Source organism: Tenrec ecaudatus, chromosome 9, assembly GCF_050624435.1.
Source record: "Tenrec ecaudatus isolate mTenEca1 chromosome 9, mTenEca1.hap1, whole genome shotgun sequence".
NCBI classification, from domain to species: Eukaryota; Metazoa; Chordata; class Mammalia; order Afrosoricida; family Tenrecidae; genus Tenrec; species Tenrec ecaudatus.
In genome coordinates, this window is record NC_134538.1 from 95,698,003 (window position 1) to 95,715,780 (window position 17,778).

The 17,778-nt window shown below is 43.5% G+C and overlaps 1 protein-coding gene across 1 annotated transcript in view; it reads right to left on the reverse strand.

The window, feature by feature from the left end:
- SCIN (scinderin) overlaps positions 1-17,778 on the reverse strand; it is an 83,467-nt gene that overhangs the window by 19,107 nt on the left and 46,582 nt on the right. The window contains exons 5-10 of the mRNA XM_075557597.1: positions 15,268-15,360; positions 10,683-10,815; positions 10,153-10,241; positions 9,146-9,361; positions 5,442-5,563; positions 402-492 (exon numbers count right to left, since the gene is read on the reverse strand). Of these exons, the coding sequence (XP_075413712.1) occupies positions 402-492; positions 5,442-5,563; positions 9,146-9,361; positions 10,153-10,241; positions 10,683-10,815; positions 15,268-15,360 (744 nt within the window). The remainder of the gene's footprint in view (positions 1-401; positions 493-5,441; positions 5,564-9,145; positions 9,362-10,152; positions 10,242-10,682; positions 10,816-15,267; positions 15,361-17,778) is intronic.

Below are 17,778 nucleotides of genomic sequence, written 5' to 3' on the forward strand. Positions count from 1 at the left end.
TGTGTGGTGTGTGTGTGTGTGTGTGTGTGTGTGCATTCAATGCCAACTACTTAACACTAGCTGGAAGTGTGGACACCCAAATGACTCAATGTGAAGTAATGGTCATGTTTGATATATGGTATGGTTCTAAAAGACACGTTTCTTCACTGTTCATAAATCTGTTAGTTGATTTTCTATTTTTCATTTACTTGTGCTTGTGTGTGTTTTTTTTTTTCAGAATTGGTATGGCATGAATAGAGCAATATTTGAATTTCAAAATGGGCAAAAAGTTATTATCAAGGAAAAATCCCCACTTCTACTTGGTTTTAACTAGAAAATGGCTTAAGGTACCATGTAAATTCAGAAGCAGAGTAGCAGAAATTTAACTTTTATGCATTTTTTATGGACAAAACTATCCCAACCTGCACAGCATTTCCTCCAAGGGACCGGTCCAGCTGAACAGTCAGGAAGGCAGATGTCGTCAGCTCGTCTCTGGTGGCATTTGCTCCTTGCCTATGGAAAGCATCATAAAATAGAGCAGACTGTGTCATGTTTCAGGATACCCTAATAAACATATTCAGAGAAACAGGCTTAATATGAAGAAGAAAATTCCTCCAATCAGGATTGGAGGAAGGCTTATTAAAACCGGTAGAAAGCAGATGACACGACCTTGCTTGCTGAAAGTGAGGAGGACTTGAAGCACTTGCTGATGAAGATCAAGGATTGCAGCCTTCAGTGTGGATTACACCTCAATGTAAGGAAGACCAAAAACCTCTCAACTGGACAAGTAGATAGCATCATGGTAAATGGAGAAAAGGTTGAAGTTACCAAGGATTTGTTATGCTTGGATCCACAATCAGTGCTCATGGAAGAAGCAGTCAAGAGACAAAATAAGTGCTGCATTAGGTAAGTCTGCTGACAAGACCTCTTTGGAGTACTGAAGAACAAGGAGGTGATTTGAGAACGAAGGGCACCTGACCCAAGCTATGGTGTTCTCCACTGCATCATTTGCATGTGAAAGCTGGGCATCAAATAAGGAAGAGGGCAAAAGAGCTGAAGCATTGGAATTGCGGTGCTGGAGAAGAACACTGCAAGTACAGTGGGCTGCTAAAGGGACAAATCCCTCTGAGAGGGAAGAAGTAAGGTCTGGGTGCTCCATAGAGACAGGGATAGCAAGACCTGGTCTTCCAGACATTGGACAGATTATCAGGAGAGACTAGTCTGTGGGCAAGGACATCATGTTTAGTAAAGTGGAGGGGCAGTGACAAAGAGGAAGGTCCTCAATGAGATGGATTCACACAGTGGCTGCATCAATGGGCTCAGGTGTAGGAGCAATTGTGAGGATGGCGCAGGACTGTGTAATGTTTCCTTCTGTTGTGCACAGGGTCGCTCTGGGTCAGAGCGCACTCAATGGCACCTAAAAACAACAACATCAATAAATGTATTTCAAGTAGAACCCTAAGTAATCATAAGAGATCAAGAATAAAACAATTGTTCAAAATAAGTCTTGACAGCTAGAGTTTTTTTTCACAGCTAGAGTTTTTTTAAGTACTAACTTTGAGCCATGAATAGTTCTGCGCATTAGCTAGAATTACCTCCATTGTGCAGATGAAGAAAATAGAGGTGAGCTGTCTGACATCACATTGGAACAATTTTGGAAGCCCATCTCCATATCAAAACCCACCCTTTGAGAAGAGGAGCCGAACCGAATCAGAGTGGAGACTGGGGAAGCTCCAGCTACCTGGGACAAGTTGGTCACCAGAGAACCAAAAGTCTGGAATCCAGACATTTCAAGAAACGAATCATCAGAAGTAGGCAAAAAAGTAGTCTCATTTTTTGCCATTCTCACAATTCTTTAAGGGCATTAACTCTATTACGAAAGCTGTACACAAAAATCAGATTTCCAGCGACCTGGATTTGGAGTTGTTTGGTGTCAATGAGCAGGTTGGAATGCAGCCCGCTCCGACTCCATCCGCTCCATTGTTTGAGCCCAGTTGTTGCAGCCGCCGTGTCAACTCATCTTGTTGGGATCGTCCTCTTTTTCGCTTCCCCTCTACTTTACCAAGAAGCAGGATGCCCTACGCCATGGATGGGTCTATCCTGATAACATACTCAGAGTGCATGAGACAAAGTCTTGCCTTCCTTTCTCGTATGTAGCACTCTGGCTGTATTTCTTCCAAGACATTTGTTTGCTCCCCTGGCAGCCCATGGAACTTTCAATATTCTTCCCCAACACCATAACTCAAACACGTCGATTCATCTTAATCCTCCTTATTCACTGCCCAGCTTTCTCATATAAATGAGGCAACTGAAAATGTCATGGGTTGGTGCAGTCACATCTCAGTCCTCAAAGTGCCCTCTTTGCTCTTGAACACTTTACAAGGGTCTTGTAGCAGATTTCCCCCGTGTGATACATGGTTTGAATGGCCCAGATGAATGTCAATAAATCATGGATCCAGTTCATTACAACTAAGGCAACTTTTGGGTTTAATTCTGAATTAATAGCTTAATCTGTGAGCCACTTTGGGGGAGATATTCTATTTGATGAGTTTATGAGACTGAAAAATATAAACAGCATTAAACATTGTTTTCTTTAGCCAACTCTCCCATCTCTTTATGATGTCTGACTAAGGGTTAGCAACAAGAAAAGTAACACTGGATTTTGAACAAATTTGATATTAATCTACCAGCCTGGGCAATACACATACACCTAGGAAGCTGGGAGCATGTGTTATTTGTCTCAGAATTTTTCAATGCACCAGCATAGGCAAAAGGATTGATGGAATAATGTTCTATAGAGAGGGAAATACAATAGAAAGGAAGGACATGTATAAGGCAGGTACATATGTGTGTAAGAAAATAAAAAAAGTTCTCCCTAATGAAAGGCACTGATCACAATCTAGTCTTTCTTATGTTGCGAGCCCAAACTTCCCATGAGTCTATCCCTGCTGCAGTGGTTATGCATTGGACTGCGATCTGCATGGTCAGCACTTCGAAACCACCAGGAGCTCCTCGGAGAAAGACTGGACTTTCTGCTCCTGGAAAGAGGGACAGTCTTGGAAACCCCCAGGAAGAGGCTATGAGTCAACATCGACTTGATGGCTCTAAGTTGGACTTGTTTGTTTTCCTCTTAATCGTGGCTAACAAGGAGCCCTAGGTGTGCTATTGGGTAGCATTGGGTCGGTAATAACAAAGTCAGTGCTTCAAACCCACTAGCTTGGTCCATGGGAGGAAAAAAATGACATTCTCTGCTCCCATCAAGATGCACAGCCTCAGAGACCGTCGGAGCTGCATCAATCGAAGGCAGGTTGAGCAGGCTGCCAGCGCCCTGCGGAAGCTACCCGAGCACAGGGCAAGAGCGGGACCACTCAGCACCGTCCTGGACCCCAAAGCAGACCTGAGCCACAGTTACACTTCCCAAACCCTCTCTATGTTTGGCTTCTTTTCAGAAGGGAAAAAACATTCAAACCACAAATTCATTTAAACAATATCACCAAGGGTTTGCTTCTATTTTGCATTCACTACTTTTCTTTCTTTCTCCCCCCGCCCCCTCCCTCCCCTCTGGAGTATCATATGAGGAACCCGTATTCTTCTGACATCCAATAAAGACTTCACTACTTGTTTTGCTAGGTTCCTGACAGAGTGGCCATGCCCCCCATCCATACAAATTAAAATTAATCTGCTTTATGGATGTATCACCCAGGGGCCCCGTTTTCCATGATCCTCAAGCTAACACACAATCTACCTCTGCCTGGACTTTGAAATCCTATGCTGCGGGGCTGGGGTGAGTGCAGGGGAAGCAACCTATGGGTCTGACATGACTTCTTTTTTATCAGTTGGTGGCACCCATTGCTCATTAAAAGTAAATGCTCCATGAAAATGGGATTGACTGGTTCAAGAGACTGATCACTGCCGCTGTTTAGTGTGCACACAGTTTCCATTACCAACAGTGCAGATCCAAGATTACTGCTGAAAGGAACGTCCTCTTATCCCTTCAGAATAGAAGTGGTTTCAGAGATATAAAGGCGACTTTGTATTCTTGATTGAATTTTAGACCCTGATCTTTAATTCTGCCTCCTGGACTTACCTTTTTTAATGCCTCCCACCAAATTATCACACACACTGAAAAGTTTCATACCTATCCAGCACGGCCGCATTCAGGCCTCAGAGTTCAATACAAATAAAAAAGTCCAATGTTTGACCAGTTACAGGAGTTGAAATTTGGGGTTAAGCTGTTCAAATTGTGACCTCTTTTTCATAAAAATAGGTTGGTGGCGAGAAAAAAGAACCATGGACCGAACTATCTAGCATGTTTCCAGACCACGTGAGTACCGAGAGTTATCGCATCTCCTGACCTGACTTCGGTTACGCTGCTGGCACTGGGCAGAATGAAGGGGCTGTTAGATATCATCGTTATCTGGTGTGACCCTCACTGAAGAAAGTATCTGCTGAGCAAAGATTTGTCTTCTACTATTCCTTCAAGATTTCACTAACTGTTTTGCTAACCACATTAATTTTTTTTTTACAGTGCTGCCGAATCAGCAGAGACCTGAGTCTACATTCATTCCCTAGCCCTCCTCAGGTAAGATATGATCCTGTCCCCAGCCTTGCTCCTTCTATCCGCACCATCAACGGTAAGACGTTGTTTAAAAATCTTTTTCCTTTTTCCATTCTTGTTGGCAAGATTCTATTTCACTGATTATACTTAATGACATCAAGTTAGAAAGTTAAAGAGAAGAAGTCAGATCATAGTATATTGTGTGTCTTACTGCATAAGCCCTCTCCTTTGGAAACAGCCTGCTCCTTTGGAACAGGACAAGGAGTTAAGTTACTTGTTGGGGCATCTGATCCTTCCTCCCTGAAGAGGGCTTTGTTACTGATTCAGACTAAGTCAACCAAACCTTCAAACAAGTTAACTCACCACGAAAATTCATAGAGGATGTATGAATTGCTCCACCATCTACCTGAATGTCACAGGGACACAGATGAAAGAACACATCAATTTCAGGTTTCTTGGGTAGGAAAGGAAATTAGAAGCTACATCCCCTGCACAGTTAGCGTTGCTGCCATTTGGAACTGTAATTCAAAGTGACCATCTGTGGTGAGTTCTAACAGTACGAAGGCCCAACATCGACCAGGTGGAATGTTTGCCTGCACGGATGAAGAGATATTCAACTATGTGTCCACTCACAAGTCACTGTTGATTTGGATATTAAAACTACATTCCTAGCATAGAGAGGGTGATTGTTATCTGGTCACCTCATGCCCATGAGTAGCAGCTACAAAACATGCTCAAGACCATGTCCAAAGAAAATATCATGAACCATATCTCTATGCACGCTATACAAACCTTGTTGGGGTTACTGTGGGGTTTTCCTACTGTCTACCGCATGCCATCTAACACTCTAGAGGCCAATTGGGTCCCCATAAAATTTGAGATCTTGTTAAACAGATATACTTACCATGTGTAGATGATCTGTCCTCTAGGATAAGTGTACAGTATAATGTAGCAGTCACCACCATAAAATTCACCGTATGAGTTTGGGTCCACTGGGATCCTCCCATTATTTTCTACACGCCAAATCTGGAAAGAAAGGAATATATGCACCAAAATTAATTTTTTTTCTTGAGTCTCATGAGTTTTAACTTTCAGTTTAGCTATATAATACTTTTCTTTTTAAAAAAAAAAATCATTGTCATCAAGTCTAATGCCACTCACCGGGACCCTATGAGATGGAGTAGAATTGGTCCAAAGGGCTCCCTAGGCAGTCACTATTTACGGAAGCAGATGATCACCCCTTTCTCTCAAAGAACAGCCAGTGGGTTTTAGTGAAGACCTTTCAATTAGCTGCCAAACACTCAACTAGAGGCTCTAAGGTGCCTAGATCTATGATAACCAACTTTATTTGTGTTTGTTTTGAGCTATTATGAATAGTTCTGCTATGAATATTCCAGTACAAGTCTTTTGATGGATAAAGGCTGTTTTCCTTCACTGTTGCTGCCTCTTTAATTTTCCAGGAATTTCTGTATTTTAAGTGAAATTTTACACAGCAAATAAGATTCCCATTCAACAACTCATGCACAAAAATTGTTCTTTGACCTTGGTTACAATCCCCAGAACGTGTCAACACTCGCCTGTCTGCCCTGCCTGTCCTGTTTTCACCCCTCCACTTGCTCAGCAGCAACTTGTCCTCTCACCTTTGCTTTGATGTAGATGTCGTTGACTGTTCGGATTTCCTGCAGTTGATTGTTCAAAGAGCCCATTCACATGGGCACTACTGTTTGTATTATAGGCCAGTCTCTTATGTGGCTGAAAAGTGACCTCTAGAAGTGGCTTCAGTTGCGATTAAAGAGGCAGTTTAAGGTAATAGTCTCGCAGGGGTTCCTGCTGTCTTTGTCAATCCAGTTATTCTGATCGTGTTTATCAATTTGAGTTGTGATCTACACTTTTCTCCCATCCTATCTGAGACCATCTATCATGTCTCTGGTTAGAACGGTCTGTTGTGGTAGCTGGAAACTATGTACCCACGTGCACCATCGCCTCTTCTTCTGGTCTCAAAGTAGAAGAGGCGATGATGCACGTGGGTCATGAGTCCTGTGGACAATGGCTTCCTGGGGGATTTGGTTTTCTTCACTCTACTTTGCTCCACGTGGGAAATAACCCAAGTTCTCAAGTCCTTTTACAACTAGTTTAAAAATCAAGCAAATGGAAGAACGTTTATCAATCTGGAAATTTGTCGACTGACTTTATATGTCAACTGATGTATATGCAAGCTTAAAGTCAGTCAACAAAGTCAGTCGACTGTGGAGGATGCCAATATAGTATTCAACACAGTTGTGAATCAGTTGGTTAAGTATATTAATCAACTGTCTAGTAGAAGTAAGATGACACTCTAGAGGACTGATGGATCACCATATTCGGCTCAGAGGCCTTACAAGTTCATACGAGCAGTTTCTCATCAGGCAGGAAACAGTAACTTGTTGTCCTTGTTGTTGCTTTTCTCTTTCCGTGGACTTTAAGACTCGAGGCTGTGGTTTCTCTCAGGTCAAAGTTGTTCTATCTCAACCGAATTAGAAAGACATTGGTGGCACAGGGGTCATCCAGGCATGAGTCAGAAACGCATGACAAGGGATAAAGGTAAGCAGAACCGGTTTTCATTCTAACCCCTCAGCCTCATCACAGATGGGAGACACTTCAATTTGGAGAGGCGAGTGCTGTGCAGATGAAACCAGAGGGTAACACGAATGACTGAGGAGCTGCCACACACTGCTATGCACAAACACCTGCTTCCTGCCTGGGTCCTGTTGCTCCAAAGTGTGGAGAGTAGCTAATGGAGATGGCAGTGTCTCGCTCTCAGAAAACACCATCTCATACTATCCAGTAAGCAGAGGAGGAATGGCAGCACTGCCTCTCTAAAGCAAGGAGCTGACAGAGCCCCAAAAGGTCAACAGGCCTGGGCTGACCCAGGAGGTCATCTCAGTGAGATTGAGATTGCAGCGCCTGGGCTGGGGAGCCAAACCTGGCCCACCGGCCTCGCTATGTGGCCTGTGCTAAGCTCCTGGAGAGGATGATTCTCCCCCAGATCGGGAGACAGATACTCAACACTCTTCTATTAGCAATGAGGGGCATTTGTGACTTTCTCTTTTGGCATCTTTCACCCTCAAACCCATTTCCTACTTAGATTCACACTTGATGTCTTTGAAAATAGGTCGGATGATTTCTTAAATCTTTTGAGAATATTCTTTGGCCCAGTCATTGTGGCAGGCCCATTGTGACAGTCATTGTAGTAACACAGACATGAAATGTACAGTTCTTGTCATCAAGGGCCTGATAAGAGGTCCGACAGAAGACTTTAAGTGAATGAACAATTCTGCGGTACTTATCTGGCCTACTGTATGAAAAATATTACTTAAGGGTTGAACACAGACTAGTCCCATTGATGTGCACAGGGAACGGATGTTGCAGTGCAGAGGACAGGCATCTGGAAAGAGGTCGGGATTGTGGTTAAAATGTGTTCACATGGCAGAGAAACCATGCTAGCCACATGGCAGAGATGGGTGGCACTCAAGGCAGTGGAAGGGTGAGGTAGGGAGGAAGCTCAGGGTTAAATCATAGAAGCTGTATGGGTTCCATTGAAAATCAAGGTTTTTAGTCAGAGCATAGAGAGCCAAGAAAAAAATATCTGAATGGGAATTAACATCATCCAGTTTTAGCAAGTTAGACTCAAGGGAGAATTGGGTGTGAAGAAAGTTGAGTCTGGAAGAATGATTTAGGGGTTTTATCTTGTTTTATTATTGTTGTTGGTGTTAATTATTTTCCCTGAAATAGAAATATCCACAAACTCAATCCCAATGCTGATATGGATTGAACTGTGGCCTCTCCAAATAGGTACCAATTTGGCTAGGTCATTCTTCTCAGTGGTTTAGCCATCATGCAAAGGGTTTTCACAAGCCTTAGAAGAAGAGAGAAGCGAGCAGAGAGAGAGGCCCTACTATGACCAAGAAAGATGCGCAGGGAGGGGAGTGCATCCTTGGGCTTGCGGTCCCTCTACGAGACCCCGGCAAAGAGTGCTGCCAAGACAATGCCCAGACCGACAGATGCTGGAAGGAAATGAGGCTTTCCCTGAAGTGGAGAGGGTTTAGAAAGCCTCCCCTGAGAGCTAGCCCTCTGCTCGTGGATCCCTAACATCCTAAACCGTAAGCGAACACTTTTCTGTTTGTTAACTCCGTACACTGTGCATTTCTTCTATAGCAGCCCTGAAGAACCGAGACAACTGCTCTCAAAGGGTATCGAACACAGGAACAACTGGGAATACCCAGCTTCTAAGATGTGGTAGGTGGACAAACTGAGGGTAGGAGCGGCACACCCTCCCCAGACAACGCTCTGGCGAGGCGTTCTGAGAGCCAGGGCGGTGATGGACCTGAGACAAGACAGATAGAGCGCACTGCCAAGTCTCTAAGGTGACAGAGAAGAGACACTTCATCGAACTTCTTGAAATCTCAAACTTCACATTTGTAAATAGGAGATCAGACAAAATATATCACAGATTTAAATGACATGATTTCATATGCTGGCCTTGACCCTATTCATTATTAAAATTTATATTTTGTAAACTTTGTACTTTCCTGTAGTTCTAGTTCCAAACCAACAGAGCCAGGTAGATACCTCCACTTGGCCAGAGCCATCATCCACCATATTGTGCTGAGCAGCCATCTGTGGCGAAGTGTGCAACTGGGAGGCATCAAATGGGATTTGTTTCACATGAGCCACTCGCTCCTTGACGTAGACTTTCCCAAAGCCGTCACTCTGATCTTTCTCTCGCCAGTCCTTAAAGAACTGCTTGAAGATTGGTGTTTCACCTCCTTCCGGAAGAACCTGAATCTGAAATTTTTTTTAAAAATGTTTAATTACAATAATAAGCAGGGGTTGAGAAAAAAACTGATATAGTTATGATGAAAAGATTGTAGCAAGAACGAACGTTTTTGCTGGCTTCTACTATTACAGAGATTAATTTAGAAGCTGGACTCCTTTAAAAAAATAATAAATGATCAAATACGAAACTAAAATAATCCAGCCTAGCAGTCTTGCTTTCTTTCACAACCTAAAGTGTTGCCCCTGAGATCAGATAAAGATAAGGTTCTTTAATGTGTTATCATTACAAGTGGCATGAGTTTTGATGGGTTTTTGCACCCCGTTCACAAGAGGGCTGTGCTCCGGAAGAAAGGGTGTCACTGTGTGACTTGTACCGGAGCTGAAAAACAAAGCAGGGGGGCAAGGCCGAGGGACTCAAAAAGGGAAAGAGGAACTAACTGCCCCGCTTGATCGTAATGGAACCAAATAATATCTGGGTCTAAGTCCTCCGTGTTTGCACAACTTGCTGTTAGGGACCGCTTGATAAGGGCTTTCACTCGATTCAACCTTGGTTGGTTATCTGGAAATAAAGACTGTGGGGGGAGTGGTGGCCTCTTCTTATTTTCATTAAGCAGCCTTACTGAGAGTCTGCTCTCTCACTGCTGCAAAATCAGATCCCCTCACAGATCAAGAGCTAAGAAAGTGTGAAGCCCGACTGCACACATCCGAGGAAGAATGACTTCACAGAGACACCGTACTCTAAGCCAAATCTGCTGTCCTGTGTTCATTGCTTTTGTGAGTTCACTGCCCCAAACACGTACTTGAGTATGGGTGGAGTAATTCATTTGCTCTAGGAATTCTTCTGCTGTCTTCATTGCAGCCTTCCTCTCCTGGGGATTAGCATCTTTCCCTAAAACACAAAACAAAGTCCAGAGACGTACCTGTTGATGACTCTGAAATCATCTCAAAACAGAAACACTTTCTTTTTCCCAAGATAGGCACACCGATCATTGACATATGATGCTAAGAAGATAGAAACACACTTCCCACCACACTGCACAGATCGAACAAAGCCCTAATATCTGGCACTTAGGCACAGAGGTGGTTGTTGTTGTTTGCTTGCTTTTGTTTTGCCATATTTCCCAAATGCCTTCTTTAACCCCTCATCCTTGGCAAATAATGTCTCTAGGAAGAAAATGTGGTTTTAAAGACTGCATTTATATGAGATATTAATTCAGCATGTCTCAGAGAGCGAGACTCTTTTTTTTTAATCAGGAAAAAGTGTTTCCTTTACTTTTCTGAGGAAATGCCTGTGTAAATGAAGCGCAACGACATCACTGGCGTCGTTTACCTTTCCACACGAAAATTTGCTTGGCAGTGCCGTGGTCTAAAATGAAGCACTCCTGAGAGAGCAGCATGGCCATGGAGAAGGGGTTTTCTTCCGCCACCACCGTCACGCTCATCGATCCACTGGCGTCTGAAACCTACGAGGAGACCCGGGAGCCCGGGGAGTCTTTGTGAGATGATACACACGTGAGCAATGGCGATGATGGGGACGCTTCCGCACCCCTGCACGTGTCCTTCAACGCCAGTGGATGCAGATGAACAGGTCAGCAGACAAGTTATATCTCAATACAGCTATTTTAAAGAAATAAAGTATTTCAAGCAAGCAAAATAGCCATGGAACCATGAATTCTCCGATAGGTCATATATTTCAAAAATCATTTATGATAGGAAGACTGAAGGGAGGGAGACTAGGCGTGTACCTACCCTGTCCCTCCCCACCCCAAACATGCTCTGTGATAAAAGAACTACAAATAACAAAGTTGCTCTGACAAAATCTGCCTAGGATTTGTGGAACATCTACACAGAACATCATGGTGATAACAAGGGTGCCCAGCGCGACTGAGGACTTTGTCAGTGCTGAACGCTGGCCTTTCGTGCTCGGGCGGTTTTTCCTTTCAGTGTCACAGCACACCTGCCAAGCAGACAGTTGTCTTCTACTCACTGTAAACACACAAAACAACCTGAAGCCTAAAAACCTATTCATTCAAACTTGACTCCAGCCTCCGATAGCCCAGGCAGGCATTGTTCCCCCAGACGCTCTGATAGGCCGTTGCTTATACTCCTGGGTTCATTGTTCAGTTTCTATTTTTTATTCTAACATTGGTTCTGTAATTTAAGACTAGTGTGCACAAGTCATCAAAGTAAATTTCCCTTTTTTCACAAATAAAATACAGATTTACTTAGGTTTTTAAGGACTGGAAAGGACTACAATGCATACATTTTAAATCTTTTTAGCTGGTTTTCAAAAGTTGAAGGTGATATTACTGATAAACGGCCTGCCCTTCACCAGGGGGGACATTTTGTAGCACCACAATGAGGCACGAATTTCACAATTTTGAGGAAACACGTAAGGTGATTCTACTTCCCAACCTTGATTTACACGCAGCCTTAAGACATTTTAAAATAACCTAATACTTTAAAGAAGAAGCTTTGTATATCTATCTATATAAGACAGGCAGGATAAACAATCCAAGGAGAACCCAACTGGATCGGCAGTCCCGGGCGGGGAGGGGGCAGCATGAGAGAGGATGGGTGGGGATGGTGAGGGGGAGCCAACAAACTCAGGGATGCGGGAATAACAAGAGATCTAAAACTGCAGGCAAGGAGACCTGGTGGGGTTTGATCAAGTGCAATGTATCTGAGAGGAATTACTGAGAGCCGAGTGGAGGGTGAGCATGACAGTGGGACAGGAGGAGGTGAAAGGAAATAGAGGAAAGAAGTAGGAAGAAAAGGCTATTTATAGAGGTATAGTTATAGGCATGTATACATGTAGGTTTATTAATTTAGAATGAAAGGGATAGAATCCAATGTACATATATGTACACTAAATATTAAGGTAGCAGATGGACTTTAGGCATCTACGCAAGGCCTCCCTAAACACAAGAACACTTTGATCTAATAACCTGGTGCTCTTTGATATTCACCTTCCCAACACAATTACTGAAGACAAAATGTGTGCATAAGCAAATGTGGAGAGGAAAGTGGCTAGTGCCTAGCTATCAAAAGCTATTGCGTCTGGGGTCTTAAAGGCCTGAAATTAAACACACAGCCATCTAGCAGGGAGGCAAATAAACCCACAGGAAAGAAGCTCATCAGCTTGTGTGATCTCAAGGTGTCAACAGGATTAGGTATCAGGTATCCAAACAAACACTTATATTGATGTGATTGAGGAGGATTGGAGTGGAGACTGAAGCCTCATCTGCAGACAATCGGACATCCCCCCACAGAAGGGTTAAAAGGAAGGGACAATGCAATCTGGGTGCAGTGCGGCACCGACCGACAAGACACATCATTCCTCTCGTTCCTGAATGTCCCCCGCCAGTCACTACCATGACCTGGTTCTACCTTACAAATCCAGCTAGACCTGAGTGCTCTCAACGCTTAGAATGCAGGACAGATAAAATCCTCAAGAACAGTAGTGGGAGCAGTGCTATCCTGAGGGTAGGCAGGTGGGGGAGGGGAGAAAGAGGGGACGTCACAAGGTTGGATATACATAGTCCACCCCCCAGGGCAATGAATAACAGAAAAGTGGCTGAAGGGAGACAACAGACAGTGTAAGACAATGAAATAACAACAATAACATATCAAGGTCGGGGAGCGAGGGGGAAAAGTGGAGTTGATCCCAAGGGCTCAAGTAGAAAGGAAATGTTTTGAAAATGCTGATGGCAACATACGTGCAAGTGTGCTTAATATACTTGAACGATGGATTGTCGTAAGATTTGTAAGAGCCCCCCAATAAAATGGTTAAAGAAGTAAATAAAGAAGGGCCTTTGGTGGCGGAGAGGGCTGTAAATTGGGGTCTAACCCCAAGCTCCAACCCACTAGGCACTGCCTGGGAGAATGATGAGCCTTTACAGCCTTGGAAACCCCTGGGGGCAGTTCTACTCTAGCCTATTGGTTTGTCACCAGTCAGAAAGCAACTCGCTGACAATGAGTGGGTTAGTGCTTTAAAGAGAACTCCCGATGGCACAGTGGGTTAAGCATTGGGCTGCTCATTGCGAAGTAGGCAGTTCAAACTCCTCAGCCATCTATGGCAGACAGACGAGGCTTGTAAAGATTTACAAGCCCCAGACCCAATTTAGCCGTCCACCCTGTGCTAGAAGGGGCCTTGTGTCTGCTTCAAGTGGCGGGCCCTGGGTTGTAATGCGGGTCGCCTGCAGTAGAGGGTCATTCCACAAGGGGGAGCTAGGTCTCAGGAATCAACATTTCCACAGGAAAATATTTCTGTAGTCCATAATTCTCTGTCCAAGAAAGAAAGCCTTTGGTTTGGGGATGCCAAATAAAGGGCACTTGTTCAACTGTCGAAAAGGGTCAAAATAGCGATGTATAAGGAGTCACAACGTAGCTAGATACCAATTTTTGTAAAGCTGATACTAAAACTCAACATTTAGCAGAAACATAACCAGGTTTTCCTGTGCCAATGTAGAAAGCACCCACTTCCCCTTTAAAAAAGGAACTTATGCTGCACAAATCAGCGTTTGGATCTTCGTTTCAATCACAGAGCTCCTGTGTTCAAAGTTTGCTCACACCAAAAAGCCATCTGCAGCCGAGCAACTGGCTGGATTCAGAGAAACCCCCCAGAAGGGGTCACACTGCATCTGTCCGAGGTGCTGCGCTGCACATCTCACTGAAGCCGACTCGGCAGAAGCCGCAGCGCCTCCCTGGAGGCCGGTGAGTTCAGAAAGTGCCCTTGAGCTGCAAAGCCGTGGCCAGCGAGTGGATTCTGACTCAGCAAAGGTCCCCCCGGAGGAGCAGCGAGCATCCTTCCTGCGGCAGACAAGAAGACTAGATTTCTGCGGGGAGATGGCGACCTGCGGCTCGTCACATGCTTCCAGAGTTGTGGGGAAGAGGAATACTTGGGAAATCTCCTTTCTGAGCCTGTCGTCTCCCAAATCATGACATCACAAAGCGACAGAACTGCAATAATGATCTGACCTACCTCTTCTGGGTGTTCGGATCAAGTCTTGGAATGGTTACATTTTGTCCAAGGTCAGCCAGTAAGTCGCAGGGCTGACAGGAAACCAGGGACCTGACCTCCAGCACCCAAGGCAAGCCTGGCTCACGCTATTTCCTGTTAGCGCTTTGCTCTGACGGCTTCTCGCCCGCCCGTACCGGGAAAAGCACCTTCTTTCTCATGAAATAAGCCAAACCAAGCGCACTACCATGGAGCCCGTCCTATCACCCAACAACCTGATTTAGGGTCTCGGAGACGGCAGCAGACAGTCTCCCTCAGAATGGCGAGTGTATGCGAATCGGGATCCGCGGTGATCTGCCTGACAGACACCTGACCCACAATGCCACCAGGGCTGCTTTCCCAGCTAAACGGAATGGTTGAAATAGGCGAAGATTGGAATAGCATATCAAAAATGTCTAAGAACCGCCTTGTAACACATCATGTCTTCATGTAGGGCGACTTTTTACAGAAGGTAACCTCTCAGTATGTATTATTTCCACTGTCACAGTTGTTGTTACTTCACGGCCACCCCTTAGGGGACAGAATAAAACATCCTCATAGGATGCTTTTGACTGCCATCGTAACAAAGGCATCATGCCAGGCCAAGCTTGCCAGGCACCACGGGATGGGTTTGAACTGCCAACCTTTAGGTTAGTACTAGCACGGAAAGAATATATCACTTCATCTAGGTCACAGCAATCACTTCAGTTACTATTTGTTGTTTGTAATGACAACAAGGAACAGCAATAAGAATAATTGTAACGATTAAACAAAAGCAAAGAACTCACTCCACCTACACATGTCTCTCAGAGGGCAACGAGGGGAGCAATCAACTGCGCAGAGTTCCACCTGGGACCAGCCTGCCCAGCCGCAGTCAGACCAGTAAAATCAAAAGAATGAGTAACACTGAACTCACCATGTAGAGTTTGGCCATTCTCCGGTTAGTCATGTCTGCTATAGTATCATCGTCATCATCCCCATCGCGAAGCTCAGGTTTTTTCCCTAAAACCTGGGGAAGGGTGACAACAAATGCAAGATAAGAACCTTTTAGAAAGGGACACGTCTAGTTCTAAAAAAATAATAATACTTCTTACATTTACGAAGACCTCTATTACAAAATATTTATAATTAATGTTATCAGGTTCAAATGTTTTTCTCATTGAATCATAAGACCAAAGCCTTTTGTCATGAGTCACATCAATCAGTAACATGAATGTGTTAGACAGGGTTCTCTAGAGAGACAAAACCAGATTGCTAATAATTTTATATATATTTATACAGATAGATACATAACACAAGATACAAACAGTTAATTAAATTATAAAGCAGTACAAATGATTCAATGCAACTCACTCCCATGAGACAGTTGTGAGACACTGGCAGTTCTTCAAGTCTTGAGGGCTGCCAGGTAGTCCTCTGTAGAGCAATTTAGGCTATCCTGGCACAGGCAGCAAACAGCAAGGCAGGTCACCAACACTCAGCAAGATGACAAAGTCCGACAGTCCCCAGCCCAAGAGATGTAAATTCCAATTGTGTGGCGAAGCTGGTCTTAAAGGAATCTCACATTACAGCGACACAGTCCATGGGTTAGGTGTCCCACAGGTAGTGTAGCTTGCAAATTGAGGCACAGAGAAAGCAAGGCAGCCGCACACTGGTCCATTGATCAAAAAGCGAGAGACAAGAAAGGCAAGGCTCTCAGAACCCATTTATCTCTCTGCCCTTCAATTAATCCCACATGTGTTTATCAGCCAGGTTGGCACAATAAAATAACTACCTCAATGAATTAAGCAAATGCTGAGTTTGTCAGAAATAATGAATTTATAAGACAGCAAAATTCTAGCTCAAATTTTAAAATTGTACACATATTTAAAAGTTGTCAGGATTTAATTAAAATATTAGTTCAATGAAATAATTCCCTCTGTAATCTTACTTCTAAAAATAATTTAGAAGATTTATTAATTTATTACCACAAGAGTTGGATAAAAATTCCTCTCTAAGGGTGAATTACTATTATCATGATCAACATATTGCCGGCTCTATAAAGCACACATTCTTGATGATTATAATCACGCTTTATTTCCTTTGGGATCCTTCATACTTAGAAAAATGCCTAGGATATAGTTGGTGCTGAGTAAGCATCTGGTGAATTAATGCTCTGCCACTGGTCTGTCGGTTTGTCGCACTGCGGAGGCTTGTGTGTTGCTGTGATGCTGGAGGCTCTGCTACTGGTATTTTTAAATACCAGAAGGGTCATGCAAAGGGAACAGGTCTCAGCAGCGCTTCTGGACTAAGAACAGGCTGTACAAGAAGGACGAGGTAATATAGTGAATGATGCACGAAGCACCAAAAGAAGATGGAAAGAACACACAGAGTCACTGCACTAAAAAGAACTAGTCGACATTCCACCATTTGGGGAGGTAGCATATGAGCATGAAACAATGGTACCGGAGGAAGAAACTTGAATTTAGAGACCTATTAAATGTAGCTCCTCTGAAAGCATCGTTTCACTTTCACAGTGATCAAGGAAACATTTCAATTACTTTAGATATTGATTGTAATATTGTGGTTTGGAGGGGTATTATTTTATTTTTCATAAAAGTAAGAGCAAGTCGAAACTTAAATCACTTGTAACTAAAATCGTATAAGAGTCCTCAGAGTCTCCTTCTTTAACCTGTTCCAATTATATTCTAACAAAATATTAGAGCTTGTATTGAACAGTTTGGGTTATACACCATAGTACTGGGAAGTCTTCCAGAGGGGCAAGTGGGTCTGGGACTTTGAACACATTCTATCTTTTAATTCTCAAATGACAGTTCCCATATCAGTTAAGGATTTTAACTAGCCTTTCAATGGAAACAGTTGGAACTTGAACCCAAGGGGTTTATCAAAAATACGTTAAACAACAGGGACCAGGTTTCCCCAGGGATCGTTGCACAATTCAGTTCAGCTACCAGTTCACTGTGAATACAATGAGTTTCTAACTACCTTCCAACCCATATTCCCTACCTAGTAAGAAGAATACAATTACATGTGTTCGCTTTTATCAACTATGTTGACATTTTTTTATTTTGAAATAAACTGCAAATGTAACTTTTTTTGTCTACAGGCAAGATGATGCCAATATTTAAAGTGGCTTAGTTTTAAGATGCTCACGTCTAACAGAATGTACAAAGTATGAATCTAAGAAAATTGGAAGGTTTCAAAAGTGAAATGGAATGCATAATGGTTGATATCCTATCTGGCCAACCAACAGGAAGAGAGCCCATTCCAAAGAAAGATCACCCAACAGAATGCAGAAATTATCCACCACTGTCATTAATATCACTTCAGGACAATGATCCTGAAGAAAATTTTAAAATGGCTACAATAATTTATTTGCGGGGAGCTGCCAGAAACTCAAGCTGGAGTCAGCAGAGGACATGGCTTG